Consider the following 23,591-nt stretch of genomic DNA (forward strand, 5'->3'; position numbering starts at 1 on the left):
ATCTTAGGCAGTGTTAGTGTAGTGAAAGAAAATTTAAGAGATACTGTAGAATACGGATGGAAGAAAAGAGATACTAACACAGGCTTATCAGAGAGGGTTAATGCCTCTATCTTAATATCTTACCTATTACTCGACTTGTAAGAATTTCTTTATCAGAAGATCCAATCTCTCTTCTAAGATAGTTTGTGGGAATTCTACCTGCTGCAGCAGCCTTCTGTCTATAGTCAACCTGAAGCAGCAATGAAAATGCAGTTCATTCAACTGCTTTTTGTAGTAGCAAACTATTCCCCAAGAATTTCTATATAGGTACAATTCTCCTGAGGTTGCAACAGCATATTCCAGACTACAAGTGGAGAACATTTTGATTACTTTTAGTGTTTTGTATCTCTTAGGGAAAGGAGAGCTGATAGAAATGTTTCAGCAAATGGATTTTTAAAAAGCCTTCCACTTAGATGACTGTGTAGCGTTCCTACTTCCCACAGTAGCTTATCCTGGTCAAGTTCAACGTTGCCTTTTTTGTATTACCTCTCTTAGATATAACTGCATTCCCCTTTTCATAATAAAAGAAGCCATAAAATACTAATGAGCTCTTTAGTCTTCACCAAACATATACTTGCAGACTCATACTAAAGGGAAATTTACGAAAGCAATGAATTCATTGCTTATTAAACATCAAAGTACTTGTGCACTTCCACTGTTTTTGTCAACTTAATGAACTTGGACCTTGTAAATTATGCTTACCACTAATATGAGAATTGGTTATGAAGCAATCATTTTAAATTCTTTTAATGACTCAGTATCAAACAATTAAGGAAAATCCTTTATTGTGCAAAGTTTACACTTTGTACTCACTAGACACTGGACGAAAATACTACAAATTCTATATTTATGCTATAAATATATATATTTATGCTACAGTTCAGAAAAATCAGCAAATACTTACCACCAAAGGCATGAACTGGGAAGGTGAAGGTTTTGTTTTACTGACCGCTGTGACCATCACTGCAGTGTCACCTGACTTAGTTAAACATAAACAACAACACTGGTAAATTTTTTTAAAATCAGATATTAACATATAAGCAGTGAATGACTGAATCCTCCCTCAGTTAAATGAAGGGAAAAGAAATGTTATTCCATGACACAATGACTATGAAAATAATTATTCACAAGTAGTCCGATCTTAATCCCTTCTGCATGATCATGATCTGTATTAGAATAGTCACTAAGTTTTTCAAAAGCAACAGAACTAAAGGGAAAAGGCTCACTGATAGCGTAGTCACATCCAATCAATTTTCCACTTCTTATTCGGAAATTTAGCCTATAAAAAATTTCCCAAGTATTACTATTGAAGAAACCTGTAAAATTACTTTCTCTAGAAAAGCATTACAGAGTTTACAAGAATAAAACAGAACCCCAAGTTGTGGAGAGATCTTAAAGTTCATTTAATATACCTAGTCCTCTGACTCCCTGGTTGTCTGGAATGGTTCTGACACTAGAAATGGTCTGAATTAATTTCCAATACCAAAATTCTAAGAAGTTACATGATGTTGTAAAGATATTCAGTACCAGTCTTGATAACCATTTTTAAGATGAAAATTTAACAACTTGGACTTTTTACCTGTACTATAGCAGAGCCATCTGCAAATCTGGCCAGTTTTCCAGAGGATATTTCTAATTTTCTGTTTAAAATAAAAATTCAATACAAAAGGACTTAGGTCATCAGTACAATTCCCAGCTTAGTATAAAGCAATTAAAGATTCTAATAGAAGAACTAAAGGTTACCAAGCCCCACAGGCCCCCAACCAGCAAAAAACAAACTAAAAAGGGATAGAGTTCACTATCATTATTGAAGATACAGGGGAATTTAAGAGCTGCTTTAGGAAAAACATAGAAACCAAGGCACAGGATAATCTGAATGACATAGTATTTCTGGGGTGCAAAAGCTTTCTTCTTCTTTTTTTTTAAAAATAATTTTTAGTGGAGTATAGTTGCTTTACAATGTTGTGTTAGTTTCTGCTGTACAGCAAAGCAAATAATTTATATGTATACATATATCCCCAGAAGCTGTCTTCTTAAGTGTTTTTCCCATTTACCACCTTAGTCTCTTTTGTTTTACCACCCTTGCCTTGTTGATTAAAGTAGCCTTTTACCACACAAACTAGATCATTTCTCTCCTTAAATCCTTTAAAATTTCCCTCATTGCTTTCCAAATATAAACTCCAAGATTGACTGCAGACACCTTCATTTTCTACAATGGTGCCAAGATAAAGTCAATGGGGGAAAGAAACAGTCTTTTCAACCAATGGTGCTGGGACAATTGGATATCCATATGCAAAAAAGTTAATACAGTTGGACCCTTTCCTCGTATTATAAATAAAAATTAACTCAAAATGGATTATTGACTTAAATGTAAAAGTTAAAACTATAAAACTCTAAGGAAAAAAACACAGGAATAAATCTTCATAAATTTGGGTTAGACAACGTCTTCTTATAGATGACATCAAAAGCCCAACAAAAGGAAAAGAATAGATAAATCTGACGTCATCAAAATGAAAAACTTTCATGCTTCAAAGAATATTATCAAGAAAGTGAAAGAAAACCTACAGAATAGGAGAAATTATTTTGAAATCATATACCTGATAAGGGACTTGTATCTAGAATATGTAAAGAATTCTTACTACTTAATAAAAAGAAACCCAGTTTTAAAAACTGGCAAAGGATTTGAACAGATGTCTTTTCAAGGAAGATCAACAAATGGCCAACAAATAATGAAAATATGCTCACCATCATTAGCCACTAAGGAAATGCAAATCAAAACCACAATGAGAAAAACAAAACAAAACAAAACAAAAAAAACCACAATGAGATACTGTTCACATCTATTAGGATGTTATGTGTTGATGACGATGTGGAGAAATTGGAACTCTCATACACTGCTGATTGAAATGTAAAATGGTGTATCTGCTTTGGGAAATAATCTGGCAATTCCACAAAAGGTTAACAAAGAAGTACTATATGACCCAGCAATTCTACTCCTGTATATATCCAAGAGAAATGAAAACATATGTCCATGTAAAAATCTGCACATGAACCTTCACAGCAGCATTATTAATAACAGCTCCCCAATGGAAACAACCCAGATGTCTGCCAACTGACAAACGAGTGTATCAAGGAAGAGAGTACGGATACTGACAAGGCTGAGCCAAGGAGTGGACTATCCCCACCCTGGCTAAGAATAAGCCCTCCCAATTGTATCAAAAACCAGGAGAGAAGTGGAGCCAGGGAAGCACTGTTAAAAGCTTCTAAAGCTAATATACAGCATGGGTTTGAACTGCAAGGGTCCACTTATACATGGATTTTTTTTTAGTAAACACAGTCTTCGGTTGGTTGAATCATCTGATGCAGAACTATGAATAGGGAGGCCTGACTATGGGACTTGAGCATTCTTGGATCTTGGTACCCACGGTGGGTCCTGGAACCAATTCCACACAGATACTGAGGGATGACTGTATTTACAATGGGGACTGAATGAGTTGGTGAGAGAAAAACAAACAAGCAAACAAACAAACCAGCTCTGCAGTACCCCCAATGTTCTCAAACCCATGCTTGATTTATAGTCAAATACCAAATCCTCCTACTTTCTTTGTTCCCTCTCTTGAGTCTAGCCAGTGTCTCCTTTAGGGATCCTAGACCACCCACCAGATAGTCCTATGGTCCTGCCTTGGTGATTGCCCTAATTTAAACTGTTTTTTCCCCAGGTGTGTGCAATTTATAGTATGTAAAGAACCAGGTGGTTACTTTCCTGGTTACTTGTGGTTACTTGTCTCATGATCTCAGTTGGTGCTAACTGACCTATGTAATTTTTTCTGTTAATGCACTTTTAGTTGTTTTTGGTGCAAATCTGTTATTAGTTTTGTATTTCATGGTTGATTTTACCTCTTATCAATTTACTTGCCAAACATTTTAATGTACAAATACCTTCAAATATTAACACATAATAGATTGCTAACACATCAGTGGCAAGTGGCACTGGGTGGCTATGGAACTGTATGGGAAGGAGATTTTTGAGCTTTTTAAATGTTGAACCATGTGAGTGAATACCTAATCAAAAAATACTTTTGAAAAAAATAAATAATAAAAAGGATAAGATGAGCAGGGAGATCCTATTGGTGGGCAGAAGAGTGGGAGGAGGCAGCTTAGGAAGATAGAAGGGAAAAGAGGAGCCATCTGCCACAGGAAGTAGAACTCCAGGGAGAGAGATATGCTTAAAGAACATTTTTAGAAACACTTGCAAAATGGTATGGAATGTAACCACCTTACTCCAACTTCCACCAAGAAAAATTCAGTAGTATTGATACAAAACTCACCCCACCCCCACCCCTGCGAACAAAACAAAACAAAACATCCACCTTTAAGATTTGGCCTTGCTTTGTTGCTAACTCACATTTCATCTTTTCACTCCATCCACAGTAAGTTATTTGTAGTTACTCAACGCACTCTCTCACTTCTCTGCAATTGCGCTTGCCACTTTCTCTGCTACCTTCTCCTTGCCTTTCAGGATTCACCTTGAACAGTAAGCTTTAGGGTGTGATAAACATCCCTCTGTGCTCCTTCAGCACCCTGTTCATACCTAATACCTTTCCCACACTGATTTTCTCAGCACTGAACCTCTGTTTATCTTACTTCCTCATCAGACAATCTCTGGTGCCTTGTAACTCAATATCGTAGATGCTCAAAAATAACTTGTTGAAATGAAAATTAAAGTTACCCCAAAGGTTACTGTAAGTATTAAATACATTTACCACAGTAGTATACAACCTCCTAGGGCACTGTAAAGAATACATATAACAAGTATAAAGTATGTGGTACATAGTAATCACCCAAAAAAGTTTGCTGCAAACAACAAACTTATGACAAAGAAAATAATTGATTTACCCAGCAGGTATGATATTTATGAATCTCATTGTTACAACACACAACACAGGTTTAAAAAGAGGTTACAAAAGAGGTCCAGGTTGACTAATAAATGAAAGATTCAAAGTAGATTATTCATGAAAAATTTGGAGGGCAGAGGCTAATCTTGTTGCTCTGAATCCCTCATGCCTAACAAATAGGAAATGTCTGTTGAGTAAAATGTTCTGGGGCATTTCTTCAGAGAAGAATAAATGTTCAGTCCTTGAAGAATGGAAGAGATATCTTTTCCCTCAAAAAATCAAAATCAAGGAATGCCAGAGGTGGAAAGACCTTAGAGATCATCTAGCCTAGAGGTCAGCAAACTACAGCATGTTTCTTTACAGCCTTTCACCTAAGACTGTTTCTTACATTTTTAGACGGTTTATAAACACACATGAATATGTGATACAGTATTCAGCCCACAAAGCCTAAAATATTTCCTATCTAGCCTCTTACAGAAAAAGTTTGCTGAATCTTTATCTAATTCAGTCTCTTCATTTGCGGGGCAGAGAGGGAGGGCTGGGGGGGCCGAAAGTGGGAACTAACTTGTTTAAAGATCATTCAGTAACTTAGGGAGGAAGTCTTGGATTCAAAGCCAGATTTTCTGGCTTTTGTATGAACTAGGATCAAAGTTTTTTTAAAAGTACATGTGAAAGGTGTAGATATATAAAGTAAGCATTAGCAGTTTTATTTATTCTAAAAATGAATCCGGTAGTTTTTAAAAAGTGATTTTCGACATGAATTCTGGCAGACAGACCCCTAAAGAGAGTAACGGTTTGAAAAGTTCAAAATCCACCTAGCCTCATAGTACTAGCTTTGGTTGACTCTGAGCAAGCTACCTAACCTTCTCTGAGCCTCTGTTGTTTTAATACATTTACTACAGGCTTAAACATGAGAGTATCATATAACCGGCGTTCAATAAACTGACCTTGCCCTTCCCTTTCTACCCAGGGTCATACAGGCCAAGCTTTTTAGGCAGTAAACTGATTGGATGACGTAAGCATCAATGATCAACGCATTATCTTTTCATTTCATAGCCCAGGAGTCCCCGAAAATAAAGGGAACGGAAAACAGGTGGGCAGCTGGGGAAAAGAAGCCCGGAGTGGGGCAGAAGGGAGGAACAAGAAGCAAAGGGCACGAGGCTGAGACAGCACGAGAAGGAGGGTGCCAAGAGACAGACTCAAAATCCGGAAAGGGAAATTTGGAGTTTAGGTTTGGGATAAAGAGGGGGAAAGAGACCTGGGGCGTCGGATTCTTACTCTAGGAGGTGAATGTACTCGGGCTGGCCTATCATGATGCCTTGTGAAAGAACAGAGAACGCACACAGTTCCTTACCTGCTGCCTAAGTCCACGGCCACGGTTCGCGACCCCGCGCCACCCCATAGTGCTCGCACCTGCAGCTGGGTGAGTGTCCAACCCCGCCCTGGCAGACGGAGGGGACCATGGCCCAGTGGCCGGAGCCAGACGCACGAGCAGCAAGGTCTGCAGGCCGCCATGACACCCGGCAAGCGCTCAGCCCGGGCCGCGCCCTGATTGGCTTGCTCAGCAGGTAGTGGGCAGAGCCTAATGCAGTTTCGTTTCCGCGGTGCAGTGGGGAACGCCGGGGAAGCGGATACCGGGCCGCTTTCTACGAAACCTAGAGAGGGCCAAACCTATCTGAACGCGATTGTGACTTAACCAGTCCTTCTTTCCGTATTAGCCAATGAACAATTAGAAAAATAATGTGGGCTTTTTGGTTGTTTTTTGTTTTGCTATAGTAGTTTAAAAGAAAGTCCTAGAATAATGTAAGTGTTTAATAAGTAGAGTAAGTATAGTAGTAATAGAAGTAATCAGAAAACACATTATTATTTGGCTTATGGGAGCTGAGAATTAGCGCAGTGGGCCATGGAAAGAGATCTTTCTCTCTCCCCTCCTTTGCCCTGGATTTTATTTTATAAATTCAAGCAACAAATATATTACTGCGAAGGTTTGCGTTAATTTATTTCTAGTAAGTTAATTTCACTTCTTGTTGACCTATATCGTCATTTTGTATATCTTTATGATCATTTTGGATTCATCTTACTTTCCACTGATAATATTTAGCAGTTTATTCCTCTGCCTGTTTTGGTGAAGTGTTAATACTTTCTAAACCAACTCTTAAATGCAAAGTGCTTGCTACTATTTAAAAAAAAATGTTTTGGAAAATGAAAAAGGTTTTTGGAATTTGAATTTGATCCATTTCTAGGGGGTGGATAAATTTCTCCCACCCCTCTTAATCTGCCTGTTGGAAAATCTTTACGTGGTTCCTGGAATGAACCAATGATCATTTTTCTACTATGAGGGTCATATTACTCTTTTAAGGTCATAATCCCATCCCCCCCAAAGAAATACAAACAAAATCCAATGCACATTCCAGCAGAGTTTTAAGAACAAAAAGTGTTAACTCCAGACAGACAAATTATAATATTTGGTGGCAAAGCAGCTCCCTTATATCTTGCTCTCAAGAGCTATTATCACTGATTTGGAATTTCCATGCCAATAGAAGGGATTACTGTTAACTCTATTTATAGGTATTTAGTGTTAAAGTAGTTTTTGCCTCTTCCTCTACCTTTGACTTTACCTTGTTGCCAGTGTTTCCAAGACCATTCCATTGAGACCTGTTATAAGGACAAATCTATCAGAATCTACCTGCCACAATTCAACATGATTTTAGATTTATAAAAAAAGAATACTAAATCACCTTTTGGTAGAGTACCTAAGTACTATATAATCATTTTCATTTAGGCAGTATTGCCTAGTAGTTTAGAGCATAGACTTGAAGTTGTTACCAATCCCCAAAGGGTCAGTGACCCCTCAATGGGTCCTTTGCCTGGAGTTGCAAATGCCACTCAAATGAAACCAGGTTCAGTATAGCACAGCAGAAACTTTTATTGATTAAGGAATTGAGAAAGGAGAGCTCATGCTCTAAAAATACCTTCTCCCCAAAGGGAGGGGAGTAAGGGAATTTTAAGGGGTAAGAGGCAGATAAGTCATCAGGGCTGTAGGAAAGGGTAGAGATTTCCAGGGGCAGCAGGGGGTAGCTGGGGCATACACAGTTTTCCATGCTTCTTTGCACAAGGCATGAATTGTGCCTAGCAGAATACAAATCCTCCCTTTGGGCAGAGATTATAGCACAGTAATTAAGAAGAGGTAACTTTTGGATACTTCCAGGTCTTGTGTGTGTAGGTGCGTTCCTGTGGTCAAGTCAGAGCTGGTTCAGGACAGTTGACCACTACATATCTCTTAAAGCAGAGCTACAAAACAGCTCTGTCAAACACCAGGTGATTTGGAAATAAACAAAGAGATAAATCAAGGCAAGGATCCATTAGCTCTCAGGGACTGGTACGAATGACAAAGTATCTCCCTTCTCCATTCCTTGATGAATGAATTAAGTTTCTGCTGTGCTATACCAAATCTGGTTTCATTTGATTGACATTTTCAACTCCAGGCAAAGGACCCATAGACCCATTGAGGGGTCTCCGACCCATTGGGAATCGGTAACAAAGTTAGTCCTGAATGGTCCCAGTCTTGGCTTTGCCATTTGCTATCTCTCTGAGCCTCAGTTTCTTCATCTGTAGAAATGGATAATACAAATCTCAAAGGATTTTTGTAAAGATTAAACATGACAGAGGATGTAAGATGTTTATCATAGTACATGGCGCATTGTCAACAACTCAATAAATGGTAGATTCAGCTTTGATTCAGCCTTTTAAAAAATTTTAATTTAATTTATTTTTTATACAGCAGGTTCTTATTAGTTATCTGTTTTATACATATTAGTGTATATATGTCAATCCCAATCTCCCAATTCATCCCACCACCACCACCCTGCCCTGCTTTCCCCCCTGGTGTCCATACATTTGTTCTCTACGTCTGTGTCTCTATTTCTGCCTTGCAAACCGGTTCATCTGTACCATTTTCCTAGATTCCACATATATGCGTTAATATACGATATTTGTTTTTCTCTTTCTGACTTACTTCACTCTGTATGACAGTCCCTAGGTCCATCCAAGTCTCTACAAGTGACCCAATTTCATTCCTTTTTATGTAATTCAGCCTTTTCTTAATTTTCCCTCTAGTTTCCTCTGTTTGAAATACTGAACAACCTTCTTTCCTTCAGAAACTAATCATGAATCGGTTAGCTTTCATCCAGTTGGAAATGCTAGAAAGCAGAATGTGTACATTAAACCCAACTGTTTCCTCACACCAATCCAAAATAATTGAAATGGTAGTAATTGGATCATAAACTCCAAGGCAAATGTGGATAGTGAAATCTTGTGGCAGAGCATTATTATGAAGTAGTCATACAGATGATCAGGCTATGTTTACATTAAGCATTTTAAGACTGACGTAGAAAGAAATGTATAAAATGTTTAAATTCTTGTGGTTGTAGCTACTGAAGCTATGACCCATGAGGTTCAATCTGAAATTGAACCTCACATTCTAGAAGTATAGTTCTGCCAAGTCTAGTTTGAGAGTCAAAATATAATTTAAAATCAGTTTCTTTACCTTGAAGCACATTAACAGTGATCCAATTTAAATCCACCAGCAATGTTTTTCAGATCTCCTTTTCTCTTTTCTTCAAACTCCAATGAAGCTGCATCAAAATAGTTAATACCACTGCACCCTCTGAGTAGCAATTTCATTTAAGTAAAACACCATTGCATTAAATGATCGTTAATTAAAATTTAATTTGGTTTGTAGTTTGGTTTAATTTTGATAAATATTTATTTATTTATTTTAGTTTTATGACTAAGCTACCAGAATAAGGAACTTATGTTTTGTTATATATTTGTGCATATTTAAGCAACATAATAAAAAGTATCTTCGGACACTGAAGGGTTACATGAAATTTTTTTTTCTTGAAAGAATGTAGCGTATTCAGCATAAAGAAAGTCTGCTCAACACCATTGCTAGAGGGAGCTTTCTAAATCACAAACCTAAATGTGTCTCTATCTTTTTTTTTTTTTTTTTTTTTTTTGTGGTACGCGGGCCTCTCACTGTTGTGGCCTCTCCTGTTGCGGAGCGCAGGCTCCGGACGCGCAGGCTCAGTGGCCATGGCTCACGGGCCCAGCTGCTTCACGGCATGTGGGATCTTCGCGGACCGGGGCACGAACCCGTGTCCCCTGCATCGGCAGGCGGACTCTCAACCACTGCGCCACCAGGGAAGCCGCTGTGTCTCCATCTTGATTAAACTTCTTCTATGGCTTCCTAAATCTTTAATCTACATGATAAAATCTCAACTGCTTTGTGTGGACTATGAAATTTTTTCCTATTTAGCCTCATCAATTTTGACTTACTACCCTACTTCTTTATCTCCCTCTCCTCATTTTTATTTTATTTTATTTTTTTGACCACATGGCATGCAGGATCTAGTTCCCTGATCAGGGATCGATCCAGTGTCCCCTGTAGTGTAAATGTGGAGTCTTAACCATTGGACCACCAGGGAAGCCCCCCTCTCCTCATTTTATATTCCAAGTAAACTGAACTACTTGTTCTTCTCTAACATATCACCTTCTCTTTTGCCTCCGTGCCTTTGTATGTATGATTCTCTGTGCTTTGCACACATCCCCTCTCAAGTGTCAGTCTTGCAAACTCAGTCTTCTGGTCTCAGCTTCAATACTATTTTCTCAGACTTCCCCAGACTGACTTATGGGTACAGTCTGTCTGTCCTCCCACTTATTAATTAATTCACATAGTCATTATTTCACCCATGGAAATGAATGTGGGAATAGGTACTGCATAGTGGTTAAAAGGGCTGGCTCTGGAATCAGATTGTCTAGGTTTGAATCTCACCTCTGTCACCTCTTAAACATGTGACTCTTGGTAAGTCACTTACCCTTTCTATACCTCCTTTTCCTCATTTGTAAAATGAGAATGAAAAGAATATCTACCTCTTAGGGTTGTTATGTGGATTTAAATGCAGCCTTATTTTTATGGAACTAAGCATGGTCCCTGGCACGTGGAAAATGTAATATTTATTTATTTTTAATTAATTAATTAATTTTTGGCTATGTTGGGTCTTCGTTGCTACGCGTGGGCTTTCTCTAGTTGCAGTGAGCTGGGGCTACTCTTTGTTGCAATGTGCAGGCTTCTCATCATGGTGGCTTTTCTTGTTGTGGAGCACGGGCTCTAGGTTTGTGAGCTTCAGTAGTTGTGGCATGTGGGCTCAGTAGTTGTGGCTTGCAGGTTCTAGAGCGCAGGCTCAGTAGTTGTGGTGCACTGGCTTAGTTGCTCCGCAGCATGTGGGATCTTCCTGGACCGGGGATCGAACCTGTGTCCCCTGTATTGGCAGGTGGATTCTTAACCACTGAGCCACCAGGGAAGTCCCAATGTAATATTTATTAAATACCTGCTTTATGTCAGGCACTATATCCTAGGCTCAGAGGATATAAGGGTGTCAAGACAGTCATAGGGCATAAAAATCCCTGCTTTATGGAGCTTGCAATATAGTATGAGAGATTGACAAAAACACAACCAAACAAACAGAAAAACTAGAGTGTGATTCATGCTAAGAAGGGGATAAGCAGGTGTGAAGATAGAAAGTAGTGGGATGAAGGCATAATTTACATCACATAAGGTGCCCAGGGAAACACTTCCTGAGGAGGAAACATTTAAGCCAGCCTGAAGGATGAGAAGGAGATGGCTTCTGAGACATGGGGGCCAGGTGGGAGAAGCCACTTGCAGGGGGATGGTTACCCCTAAGTCAGGAAAGGGTTTGGCTTCTGTGAGGACATATGGAAAAGCCAGTGTGGCTAGAGAGTGGTAAGCAAGAATGTGGCAGTCGCTGTCAAAACGGTTGGAGCTGATTCAAGGAGAGGACCTAGAGTAATAAGAGTAATCAGCATACCAACGATGTCACAAGCCATGGAAATGCATGATATCACCTAGAGAGAGGTTAGAAAGAAAGAAGAGGCCTGGGTCTGAGCCCTAAGGAGGGAGAGGCTGCCAAGTCTATGGAAATGGAGCCAACCTTGTTGCAGGAGGAAAGCTAGGATGTACTATGCTAGGTATTTTCCATTTGCACCTGCTCCGTCCATTTTCTACCCTTTTCAGCTCTGCCCTGTACCGCAAGGGGCTGATTTATGGCTTGTAACACCCCGACTTCCTGGCCCTCTGACTTTTGGTTGGGTCAGCCAGTGGGAGACACCAGCAGGAGATCAAAGGACTAGAGGAGAGAGAAATTAAAAGCACAGAACCTTTATTCCTTGTGATGTGGCAGTGACTGCTTCCGCCTGTCACTGCAGCACCTTCCAGGTGGCCCTGCTTGCTTGACTCTAGCTATCACTCCATTTATACTGTTTCTCCTCCTTGCTGCTTCAAGCCTTAACAGCTTCCTCCTGTTGCCCATCTCTCAGTGCCTAATCGTTCCTCATTGTTAGTTCCAGAATCTGCCTTCCCCTCTCTAAATAGTCCTTTCATTAAATTCTCTTAGAACTCGTTTGAGTATGCCCTCTGTTTCCTGCTTCCCTTTCCTGCTCCTCAGAGAGAGTCTCTCTTCACTCTTTTGTGTCTCAGCAGTAGAACACCGTTACTTGTTACTAGAAGCATGTTACTCTGGAGGTGAGAGTTGAGGGGTATGCTGTTCTGCTTAACCCTCAGTCTTAGGAAGGTATTATCTCCCTGGATCTTGGGTGGGAGTAGCATTCTCAGTGCTGAAGCCCCTCTTCCAGGTGTGATTCTGGGCCCAGCATGTATTCTGCCTCTTCCCCAGAGGTAAAGGGTTATGTTGTTTCTTCTCCCATGTGCAGTGGGTTTTCACAGTGCATTAGGGTGACATTTACCTTCCCACAGTGGGTAAGGCTTTTTTTCCTATGGGGAGGTAAGGGAGAAGGATCCAGTAGGGCTTCTGCCTTTCCCGCAGTGACTGCTGTCCTCCTTCTCCAGGATTACACCAGGAAGGACACTTTCTCAGGACTCCTGCTCTCATCCTAGGCTTTTTTGTGAGTGCCCAGTGAGGTCCACGGAGAAGAGCCTGTGAGTGGTTGTGAATTTGTCTTGTATCTGCAGTGTCCAGGGGTTCTTTTGGCAGCCCACACTTGGCCTTTAGCAATTGGTTAAAAATGGTAGTTGAATTCTTCTTGCCAATGTCTTTTGGTGACTGTGCCAGGTAAGCAAGGGCTCATGGCCTGTCTCTCTTTGGAGGCTCTTATCTTTCCTTAGGTTTCAGATTATCTGGTTACTCTGTCATTTAGCTCTCTAATGGGTTCTAGAAGAGTTGTGAATTTCCAGATTGTCAGTTGTTGTTGTTATTTATAAGGATGGGATGCTGTTTCAAGATTTCTGCATCCTAAGCAGAAACCAGAGGTCTCACGTGTAATTCAAGACCTCTCCTCCCCACCAGTCCAGAGAGGTGAAGAAAAAGTAGAATTTGTTCTTTCATTATTTTATTTTTTAGCCTCATCTTGCCTCCATAATTTATGGTTCTTCCAGGATTGGAACAAAGGAGGAGAGAGCAGAGAGAGATGAAAGATTTCAGTTTCTGGAGCCAATGGAGTCCTTATTTGACACTGTCTGGTTTTCATGTCCCCCATTACTGCAGGCATCCAAAACCTGGCTGTGATATGGGGTGTATTGTGGGACCACCTCTGCTGAGACCACCAAACTGCACAGTTTCCTAATGTGGATACTTTCTGGGTGACATTTTGTGACCTTCCCAGCTTCTGCTCCTGGTGTTCTATTGCACAGCTTCTTACTGCTGAGATCCTTTTGTCTTGGCTTTTCATCAAAATAGCTTCCCTGGGTTCTCTTGGCACACGAACTCACACATCCTTTCCCCCCAAACAGGTAGCACTGTAGCTTATTTCAACCACTGACCTCTTTTCTTGCCCTGCCATTGCAGGTGGCTCCAGTCAGTCTCTGGCCTCCAAATTCTCTTATGGGGGAAGCAGGCACTAGAGTCCATATTCTTAAATGTCCCTGTATGACCACTTTGTAGTAGCAGGATGGACTCTCACCCAAAATTTGGTTGGATGTCAAGACTGATGTAACACCTCCACCCCCTCCTCCATCCACATACCAAGTGAGTATGAAAAGGTGTATTACTTACCTAATAAGACTTATGGGGGAAGCAAGACAGACTTCACAAGCTGATTTGAAAATGGCTTGAGAAAGCCGGGAAAGGAGACTGGCTTGGAGTTTCTATTGTGGTTATGAAGTGGGGCAGGGGTGAGTGTCCCTATGTGTGGGTGGGCAGAGGTTTGTGTGCTTTGAATTTCCCACTGCTGCAAAAGGAGGGAGCACTTGAGCTTTCTTAACAGTGTCCCAGATGTAAGGCACAAGGAGAAGAGGGACAGTGGGGGTTACAAGTCATCAGCAAACATCAAAAAAATGGATTCAAATTCTTTATTCCAGTCCTCCAGCTCTAGGTGGCATATGTCAAGCCTTCCTGAGAACTCTCTTACTGTGTTTGCTCCTATTTCATGGCATCACAGGGCTATTTTTTTTTTTTAATTGTTTGGCTGTGCCACGCAGCATACAGAATCTTAGTTCCCCAACCAGGGATCGAACCTGTGCTCCCTGCAGTGGAAGCATGGAGTCTTAACTACTGGATGCCAGGGAAGTCTATTCTATAGCTTAATAAATGTTTAGTTGGGGAAGGAAATAATATTTTTCTAATTCTCTTGCAGTGGTTCTCTTGAGCTCCCATTGCTTAGTTTGGTTGAGGGTGGGATGAGCAGGGTGGCTCTGTATTCCTCCATGGAAAGGGCAGGAAAATGCCACATCTTTCCTAACTAGGCTGGCAAGTCTCTACCTACATAACTTTCTTTAATTAGAGTTCCAAATTGTTAGTGTCCTCTGTTTTGGCTGGAATGGGTGATGGGAGTTGATAATCATGGACTGGTTCTGCTGTCTTGGATCTTGTAGAATGTTGGGGTAATTATGACTGATTATTTTCATTTTTGGAGCCTTAACTGAAATTCTGGTACAGTAGGAAAAGTCCTCATTTAACATCCTGTTTTACACATAATGGGAGGAAAGTTTCCTTCACTGAAATGGGAGAGAAGGTGGGGATAGGAGAAAATGTAGGTGAGTTTGAAGGCTTGCCTAAGGGAGAATCAAGGAAATTTGTCTTACTTCAGTATCTTTAATGAAGTTTGAGGTAAGGCCAGTAGCTGAGATTTGGGGGTTGGGGGAAAGAGAAGATATATGAAGTTTAGGAAGAAAGTTATTTTGGGGGATAGAAAAGTGAATTTGCTTAGGAAACATGATGGGATTGCCAGACATTGGTACATGGCTGTGTGCTCTTTGAGATTTGTGATCATGAGTTTCAAGGGAAACCAATCTATTCATTTGGGTGAATTTTTTTTCTAGCAAAGTTTACCTGTTTGGGGCAAGAATGGAGAAAGTGCGTGGTTGGATTCATCTAGAGATGGGGTTTTCTAGGTGCTATGGACTGAAATGTGTTTCCTCAAAGTTCATATGTTGAAGCCCTAGACCCCAGTGTGATTGTATTTGGGATAAGGAAGTAATTTAGGTTAAACCAGGTCATAAGGGTGGGACCCTGATAGGATTAGTGTTCTTAGAAGAGGAAACACCAGAAAGCTCTTTCTCTCACTCTGCCATGTGAGAACACAGTGAGAAGGTGACCATCTACAAGCCAGGAGGAGAGCCCTCACCAGGAGCCAAAGATGCTGGACCTTGATCTGGGACTTCTAGATTACAAACCTGTGAGAAAATTTATATCTGTTGTTTAAAGCACTCAGTCTATGGTATATTATTATGGCAGCCTAAGCTGACTAAGACACTGTGCATGGATGACAGAGGGAGAGAGGGGCAAAGGAGTTGGAGATATTTGCAGAGGAGTGATTATAAGGATGGGACTATGAAATCTAGGCTGGACAAGTAACTCCAAATAAGAAGTCAGAACACTGATGAACAGTGAGAAATGGTGGGGTCAATGGACTGAAGTTTGAATTATAGAAGTGGGAATAAAAGATGGTGGTTGTTTTCAAGGTTTACGCACGTTGAAGTATATATCAGTATTCTTTTTAATGGCACAATAATATTTCGTTGTATGGGTATACAATTTATGTATCTGTTTATCAGTTAATGGATTTGGGGTCATTTCCAGGTAAATGATTCAATAGATTATTTTGTGAGTGAATTTGTATTGGACTTCTGACATTTTCAGTTAAAAGAGTCCCCCAAAATACATGGTAGATGTTTATGTAATACGTAATGAAGTGGTCTAGACTATACTGCCTCAAAATAGGCCACGTTGGCATAAGGATTATTTTGAGCTGAAGGAAATTGAGAACCAACAAATATAAGAAAAATTCTGTGCCCTCCCCTTATCTGCCTAGAAATAGGGCATAAATTTCCCTTTGTGAAGATGGCATAAAACCCTTCCCCCTTCTTCTGTATCAGGATGGGGAGAATGACCCTTATCACTGGAAATGGAGGGCTGGCACTGAGATGAATCTGCATAAACAAACCTTACTAAAATAACTCTCATCTTCCACTCGTTTCCCTGTTTATCACTACTAGAAGCCCAAACCCCCCTTTCCTTAGTCTATTTGCTTTTCTACAATTTATCACACTTTTAAAAAATGTTACAGTCCCTGAGTCTAACTGCTTCTTTGGGTTTTCACTTGTTTTCTATGAAGCCTCCGTGCATGTAAAAATATTAACATCAGTAAAATTTGTATGCATTTTCTTTTTTTAATATGTCTTTTGTCAGTTTAATTCACAGGCCTCAGGTACTTAAACTAAGAGGGTAGAAGAAAAGTTTAAGAAACACCTGTTCCTCATTGTCATGGATATATTAAGAAAGCCTCAACTGGATATTACCACTGTCCCACATTTTCTGCTAAGAGGAAAGCAATAACAGGGGTTTGGACATTTCCCTCCTTTGGAACGGTCACCCAGCCTTTCTGGTACAGGTAGCAGATATCTCTTCAGTATATTCCCCAGGAACCAAGTGAACTGAGCAGTTTTAGGGCTTTGAATCATTTAGATAACTAAAAACTCCCACCTTAAGGCAGAGGGTAGGAGCAAGTTAGGTAATGCAAGGATAATACTTGCTGCTACTTTTTTTGGAGGAGAATAAGGGACAGTAAAAATCCCTTTAGGCTCTCTTTGTCTTGGTGTACTGAAATTTCCCTCCATCCCAACAAAAGAAGAATCAGAAAGAGGTCTGCTCCAATGAGGGGATCACCCCTAATTTTTCCATACCCTAAAACAGCTAGGTTCTGTTAGACCCTATCCAGACCCTGTCTTATGGGTGTCCTGATATCTCCAATCACCATTATGGTTGTTGCTTCTACCACCACTAGTCATTGTCATTTTTCCTAATGGATGGATTTTCCTATACTGACCACACTCGTGATGCGTTCGTTCACCGTCACTAACTGTCTAGGAAAAAGTTTTACAGAATTGTAATGAATAGAATTAACTTACAAATAGATTTTTGTATGTCTTTAGGATTCTAACTAATGCAACCTCCATCGGATTGTTATATAAATTTTCATGTTAGTTGTTCTTTGGATAGTGGGATCATTGTTCCTTCTCACAAAACAATTTCTTTAAAGTCAGCATGAAAGAACAATAATTGAGCGCAAAAGCCTGACCTTGCCAACACTGTATTGCATACTCAGTCAAATGAGTTCAGACCATTATGGCTTATATTAACTGTGTTTGTCATTTGTAATTGATGTGGATTAAAATTTGGAGGAGATTTTTGGAGTTGTTTTCTGTTGATTATGCTAGTGGAAATTTCAGACCATATTAACATTTTCTCTTGCTCCTTAAATTTGTTCTGTGTTTTCTTAACGGAATAATTATGTCTTTGATCTGATTTTGAAATAAGCTGACTTTAATGTTTGGTCAGGAACAATGTAGAGCCATCACTCACCCAATTTTCTCCTTCTCCTTTGACAATTCACACAAAAGTCTGATCAGGAGAGAAGCAATCTGTACATTTGACTTTTGGCTCACTGGGTAAGATGATAATATCGATACAAATTTGGAATATCTTGAAGTAACTTAAGGTTTTGTATTAAAATACACTTACTGTGTCTTGGATATGAAACAGGTGGCTCTGCAGACAGGAGTAAGCTGTTGCTAATAAATGGACTATTGTGCACAAAGTAGCTTTACATTATCATTATTAACGCTCATTAAAATCACAAGCCTTTAGCTTCTCACAGCTTGTTCTCTTTTAAAGAGATGATGTTCAAGGTCATACACTATTCCTTGAAATGTTTACATTTAAAATAAAACTTCTCTTGTTGTGGTTGTACACCTGCATCAGTTATGAGAGAAGAGGCTTTGAAGTTGAGCAGTAATATTAGCTTTAATATTTTACTGTCTTTTTCAGTCTTTCATATAGCTTTCAAAAATTAGTAAGCATATAAGAATTCCATTTGTGCATCTATGTTTGTATTTTCTCTTCCTTTAAACAATCACTATGTCTTTTTTCCTGCTTCCAATAATCATCATTCTTATTTCCATTAAACATTTATGGAGCCCACACCATTGCATGAGAAACCAGAGCAATTTCTGCAGTAAATGCCTGCACATTTTTGTTCCTTAAATACAGACTCTCATGGACTCCTAACAAGGCAATACCAGGGTGAAGAGGGCAAAAGAGATTTCTTTCAGGCTGCTGCCTAGTTCTCAATAGGCCTCCTTTAATTTGGTTTTGGCCTTAGATACATAGCTTAGTTTAATTTTTCATGGCTGGTTTGTTTCACTCTTCACATCAAAGTTTAACTCCTCCATCTCTCCAGTATTTTCTTATGGAAAATTTCAGTTTTAACTTTTCATAAAGTTTGATTGCTTTGACTGTTAAGAAGGTATACTTCATTCAAGCCTTGATTTTGGTATACAGGCCAATTATTATCCCTTTTGATGAAGAGGTACATTTGGAAAAGGTACTTAAAGTATTAGGGTTCAGTTTCAACAATAATTTATTGTCTATTGGATATAGGCACTATACTGTTTTCACATTTATTATTTTACTTAATTTTAGAGAATAGGGGAGCATGGCCATGCAGACTTGGCTTAATATAAATTTATGAGCTATGAGCTACAGGGAATACAAATGATGCTGAAGACTGTCCCCTCTTGAGAAATTTGCAAGGAGACATACAAATATAGGGAGATTATATTTTGAGACACTTATTCCTCTTTTCCTGTATTTTCTGCTGTCTTACAATTTTCCCCTACTCAGGAAGTAACATTGGTATAGTATTCTCACTGTCTCTGAGAGATGTTATAAGAAAATAACAGATACTTAGTTTCTGAGTTTGAAAATAGATGCAGACAATACTTTGAAACAAGTTATTTGTGAGACTTTGGGCAAAAAGTCTGCATACCGTAAAAAATAGATTAGAAAGAATACAGGATGATGTATGAATCATTCTTCCAGTTTGTGAAAAGATATCCAGCACGGGGATAAATACAGGTGGGAGCAGAGTGGCAATAGGAGCTTCATGGAAGCTTGAGGATCTGTGAGTAGAGGGGACTTCAGCCAGGTGAGCTACTTTCAGTCCCCTAAAGAGCCGTGCTCACTTATGCCTCGGTGATTTTGCTCATACTTCTACATTTGCTTGAAGTGTTTTCTCATCTAGATTTCTTCTGGCTGATACTTGTCTTTCAATATGCTGTTCAGGTGTTGTATGTGTTGAGAGGTCTTCCTCAGCCCACTTCAGTCTACTGAGTTTCTGTAAGCTGAGAGTGATTAACTCAGCAGGCCTGGGTTGCCCAAACCCTGAACATTCTAAAGGTCTTTAGGACTGACCCTTGACGACCTCCTGGCATATAACCTCTGAGCCCTTGAAATATCCTTATTGATAAGAGTGTCTTTATATAACCGAGACTTTGTACCACACCAGATACAGGTATCCCAGGCTTTTCGGAAGTTCGCTTTACACCACTTCACTTTCACGAAAGACCTGTATTAGTACCTGTGTTCACTAACTGAAGGAAATCTGAAGAGGATTTTTGCTTTTATGAAACATGGCAAAAAGAGAAAATAGTGTTCAGCATTTGTTTTGCAGTGAGCAGTTATAGAGATAGTGGCACCCCCAGCAGGGAGAGTGGCACCGCCAAGCTCCTTCCCCAGAGAACTACACTCAGCATCTTGGCATCAAGCTGCCATAGCTTTGAACTGGATTTATCTTGATTTATTTTGTACATCTGTTAGCAAGGTGTGTCCTAAGGTAATTGCTTCTTCACTTTACACCATTTGGCTTATGAAAGTTTTCATAGGCATGCTTTACTTTTGGATATCTGGGGAAGACAGTAGTTTATGCTAACAGTGTGATTTGTGGTGAATGCCTGTTTTTTCATTCCTTGGGAATGACTCCCCAGTAAAAATTCTGGAACCAAGGCTCAGGTGTCACACGTCATTGCTGGGAGGATTAAGTGCTATCCATGAGACTCCTCTGGGAGAGTACCCTTGGAAGCTTGTGTTTAGTTTCTCCTGGACTCTGCTCTATGCACCTTTTTTCCTTGCTGATTTTAATCTGTATTTTTTCTGTAATAAATCATAAAGTGAATGTAACACACATTCTGTGTTCTGTGAGTCCTCCTAGTGGATCATAGAACCTGAGGGTGGTCTTAATACCCTATGATAATTTTATAAGTGTATAACACTTATCATACAGTCTATTCATTAATTCATTTATCCTTCCATCAATCCATTTGACCAATTAACTACTGAATGCCTACCATGTACCAGGTATTGTGTTAAGCCCAGAGGTTTGGGAGTGAACATGATAGGCAAATTATCTACCTTCGCAAGTTTATAGTCTGATGAAAAAAAGAGACCTATGATAGGCATAGTACAGGATGACATAGGGAACAGAGAGCTCAGAATCCAACACAAACTGGTGTTGAGAGGTATCAGGTAAGCTGCTTGAAAAGTAGGAAAGTGGCCAAGGGATAGAAGAAGTGGTTAATGCAAATGCAACATACATGCAGAAGCCAGGAGTGAGAGAGGAGTGAAATTCATTGTGGCTGGATAATGATGTCTGAGGGAGAAAGTGACAAGTGATGAGGCTAGAGAAGGGGCGAGAAAACGCAGCGCTTTAGCTCCATTAAGCTCCATTAAGGAGTGTGCTCTTTATTCTACTATAAGTGGGGAGCCATAGAAGAGTTATAAACAGGTGAATGAACTGATTAGATTTGTTTTTAGAAAGACTGCTCTGCCTATGGTTTGTAAGAATGAATTGGAAAAGCACAAGGAAGTAGGGAAGGGCACTTATTAGGAGGCTATTTCAGAAATCCAGATATGAGATGATAGAGGTCTAAACTGGGATGTTGGAAGTTCACTGGAGAAAAGTGGACAGATTCACAAGATGCTTAAGAGGTAGAATCTATAAGACCAGGTGACAGATTCACAAGATGCTTAAGAGGTAGAATCTATAAGACCAGGTGATACATTGTATGCTGGGGAGAAGGCATGAGAAGAGTCAAATGTGGCACGGTATGCCTGTCTTAGAGAGGTGTGAACAACTGTGTCGCTCTTAGAGAAGTGTGAAGAAGGCCAGATTTGGGGAAAAAGATGAGTTCAGGTCTTGTCATGTTGATATTGTTTAATGATTTTTTTCTTCTCTAGTCTGTAAGCTCCATTTGGTCAGCCAGTTGTCCCAATACCATTTTTAATATAATCTATTCTGCTATAACTCAACAGTATCATTCCTGAGATACTTCTCACTGTGTAAGAATGTTATCAAAACAATTGTTTCAGTAGAAAAAGGAAATTAGGGGTTAGAGAGTTTTAGATTGGCAATAACCAAGTTATTTTTGCTGCAGGGATTTCAATAATAAAGGAATTTTGAATATAAATGTATTTAGTTATTAAACACTAAAAATAATAAATTATATTAAAATAGACAAAACAATCTTCTTCATTTTCTTTACATTCCACTCACTCCAGAGCCTCATTCTCCACTTTAATCTTAGGCCTTGACCTGGCAATTTTTCTTGTCGCACACCTCACAAACACCAAAGGTAAATGTAAGAACAAATGTTACGCCCAGGTAAATAAATATTGGAGATGCCAGTAGAGTAGCTAGGCTTCCTAGCAAAGTGGCTCTGTGTCCTATGCTTTGTACACATTTTCTTTACTTACTCAACATTAGCTCTCTATCAAATCATTAAATTATAGATCACATTATATCCTATGTATGTTGTAAAACTTGGCACTATTGGAGAAATGGTTGCTATCCAGTCCTTCCCTCCCCCCGGCAAATGATATGAAATGCCACCTTTGGAATATGCTCAATTCTCAGAAACTGTATTTAAAAAAAAACTCTCCAGGAAATTTTGATATTCAGTCAGCTTTGTGTACGGTGACTTTGGAGAATGTAAAGATATGTACTGTAAGCCAGAATTCCTCCTCTCTAGCCAATCACAGTCCTGACAGCAAGATGGCATGAACATAACATTTCACTTTAACCAGCATTTATTGAATGTATGAGACACTGGGCTAGGAGTTGGAGATAAGTAAATCATGGTCTTTGCTTTCAAGTCTGGTAATGGGAGAGGCAAACACATAACCAGATGATTAAAAAAAATATATATGGCAGCATGCTATACTAGAAGGCTGTGTGCACAGACTAGTGAAGAATTCCAGGGAAGCTTCCTGGGAGAGATGAATTTCAAATTGAACCAGGATAACAGGTCTGAGTTCCTCAGGTATAGAAACGTGGCTGAGGATGCCAGGGGCTACTGCTGGCACAACTAATTGTATCCTATGTGAATGGTACCCCCTGCCTCCACACTGCTCAGGTTATGCAACACAGAAGCCCTGCAAGAGGGAGAACCAAGCGGGGAGATCAATCCAGGCAGAACAATGGCAGAGAAGTGTAAAATAACAGATTGTGTTCAGGGAACTAGAATCAGTTTGATGTTACTAGATTGCAAAATGAGTCATGTCCTGATGCCTCAGTTCATAAAAGGGTGTCAAACAAACTAATTTCAATTAAATTTGAGAGTGGGCCTCAGGTCAAATGTTATAGATAGTTGGATCATAAGAGATTGAAAGGATGGAGTTGCCTCTATAGAAATAAAGGAATCTAATAGATTCCTAATAGAGAAACAGGTTTATAGAGATAATGTGTGGTAAAAGTACCAGGGGTACCTTCAAATAGAAAACTACCTATGTCCTCACTTGTCTTTTTCTTTGTCACAAGCAAAGAGATTTATAAAAAACAATAAAAAGGTAGTAGTGTGCCATAGTGGTTAAGAGTGTAGTTAAGACATCCTGGGTTTAAATCACTGCTCTGCTCTTAACTAGCTGTACTTGGGTGAGCGTTCTAAGCACTGTAAATCTGAGTTTCCTGATCTGTAACATGGAAACAGCAAGAGTGCTCATTACATAAGGTTGTTGTGAATAGCATACAGCATTCAAGAATACTAAAAGGAAGGAAATACTGCAAAATGTAAGTCTAATTCAGTTACTATGTTAAAATATATAGTTCATTCAAAATTTTTATCAGTTCTTCAAGATGAATTGAAGGTTGGTAAGAAGATATTGATGTCATGTAATAATATTCCAGCTGCTGGTTACTAGCAACCATGCAAGTGCTAGAGATTACCTCTTGGACTTAATTAATATTTTAAAGATGTTCTGAGCTGTAGGCCTGATTCTGAACCTGTAGGTATGT

At 39.5% G+C, this 23,591-nt stretch overlaps 1 protein-coding gene and 1 long non-coding RNA gene across 3 annotated transcripts in view; one reads left to right on the forward strand and one right to left on the reverse strand.

Moving 5' to 3' along the window:
- The window catches only part of PNPT1 (polyribonucleotide nucleotidyltransferase 1), a 38,645-nt gene extending 32,179 nt beyond the window's left edge, over window positions 1-6,466 (reverse strand). Inside the window, exons 1-4 of one of the 2 annotated variants that reach the window (XM_032652685.1) lie at window positions 6,289-6,466; window positions 1,619-1,679; window positions 944-1,018; window positions 124-229 (exon numbers count right to left, since the gene is read on the reverse strand). In XM_032652685.1, coding sequence (XP_032508576.1) covers window positions 124-229; window positions 944-1,018; window positions 1,619-1,679; window positions 6,289-6,449 — 403 coding nt within the window. In that variant the 5' untranslated portion in view covers window positions 6,450-6,466. The remainder of the gene's footprint in view (window positions 1-123; window positions 230-943; window positions 1,019-1,618; window positions 1,680-6,288) is intronic. The other variant, XM_032652686.1, reaches the window with a different exon arrangement.
- LOC116764257 overlaps window positions 1-23,591 on the forward strand; it is a 201,890-nt gene that overhangs the window by 43,045 nt on the left and 135,254 nt on the right. The gene's annotated exons all lie outside the window — the stretch shown is intronic.

This window comes from Phocoena sinus, chromosome 13 (genome assembly GCF_008692025.1).
Source record: "Phocoena sinus isolate mPhoSin1 chromosome 13, mPhoSin1.pri, whole genome shotgun sequence".
NCBI lineage: Eukaryota > Metazoa > Chordata > Mammalia > Artiodactyla > Phocoenidae > Phocoena > Phocoena sinus.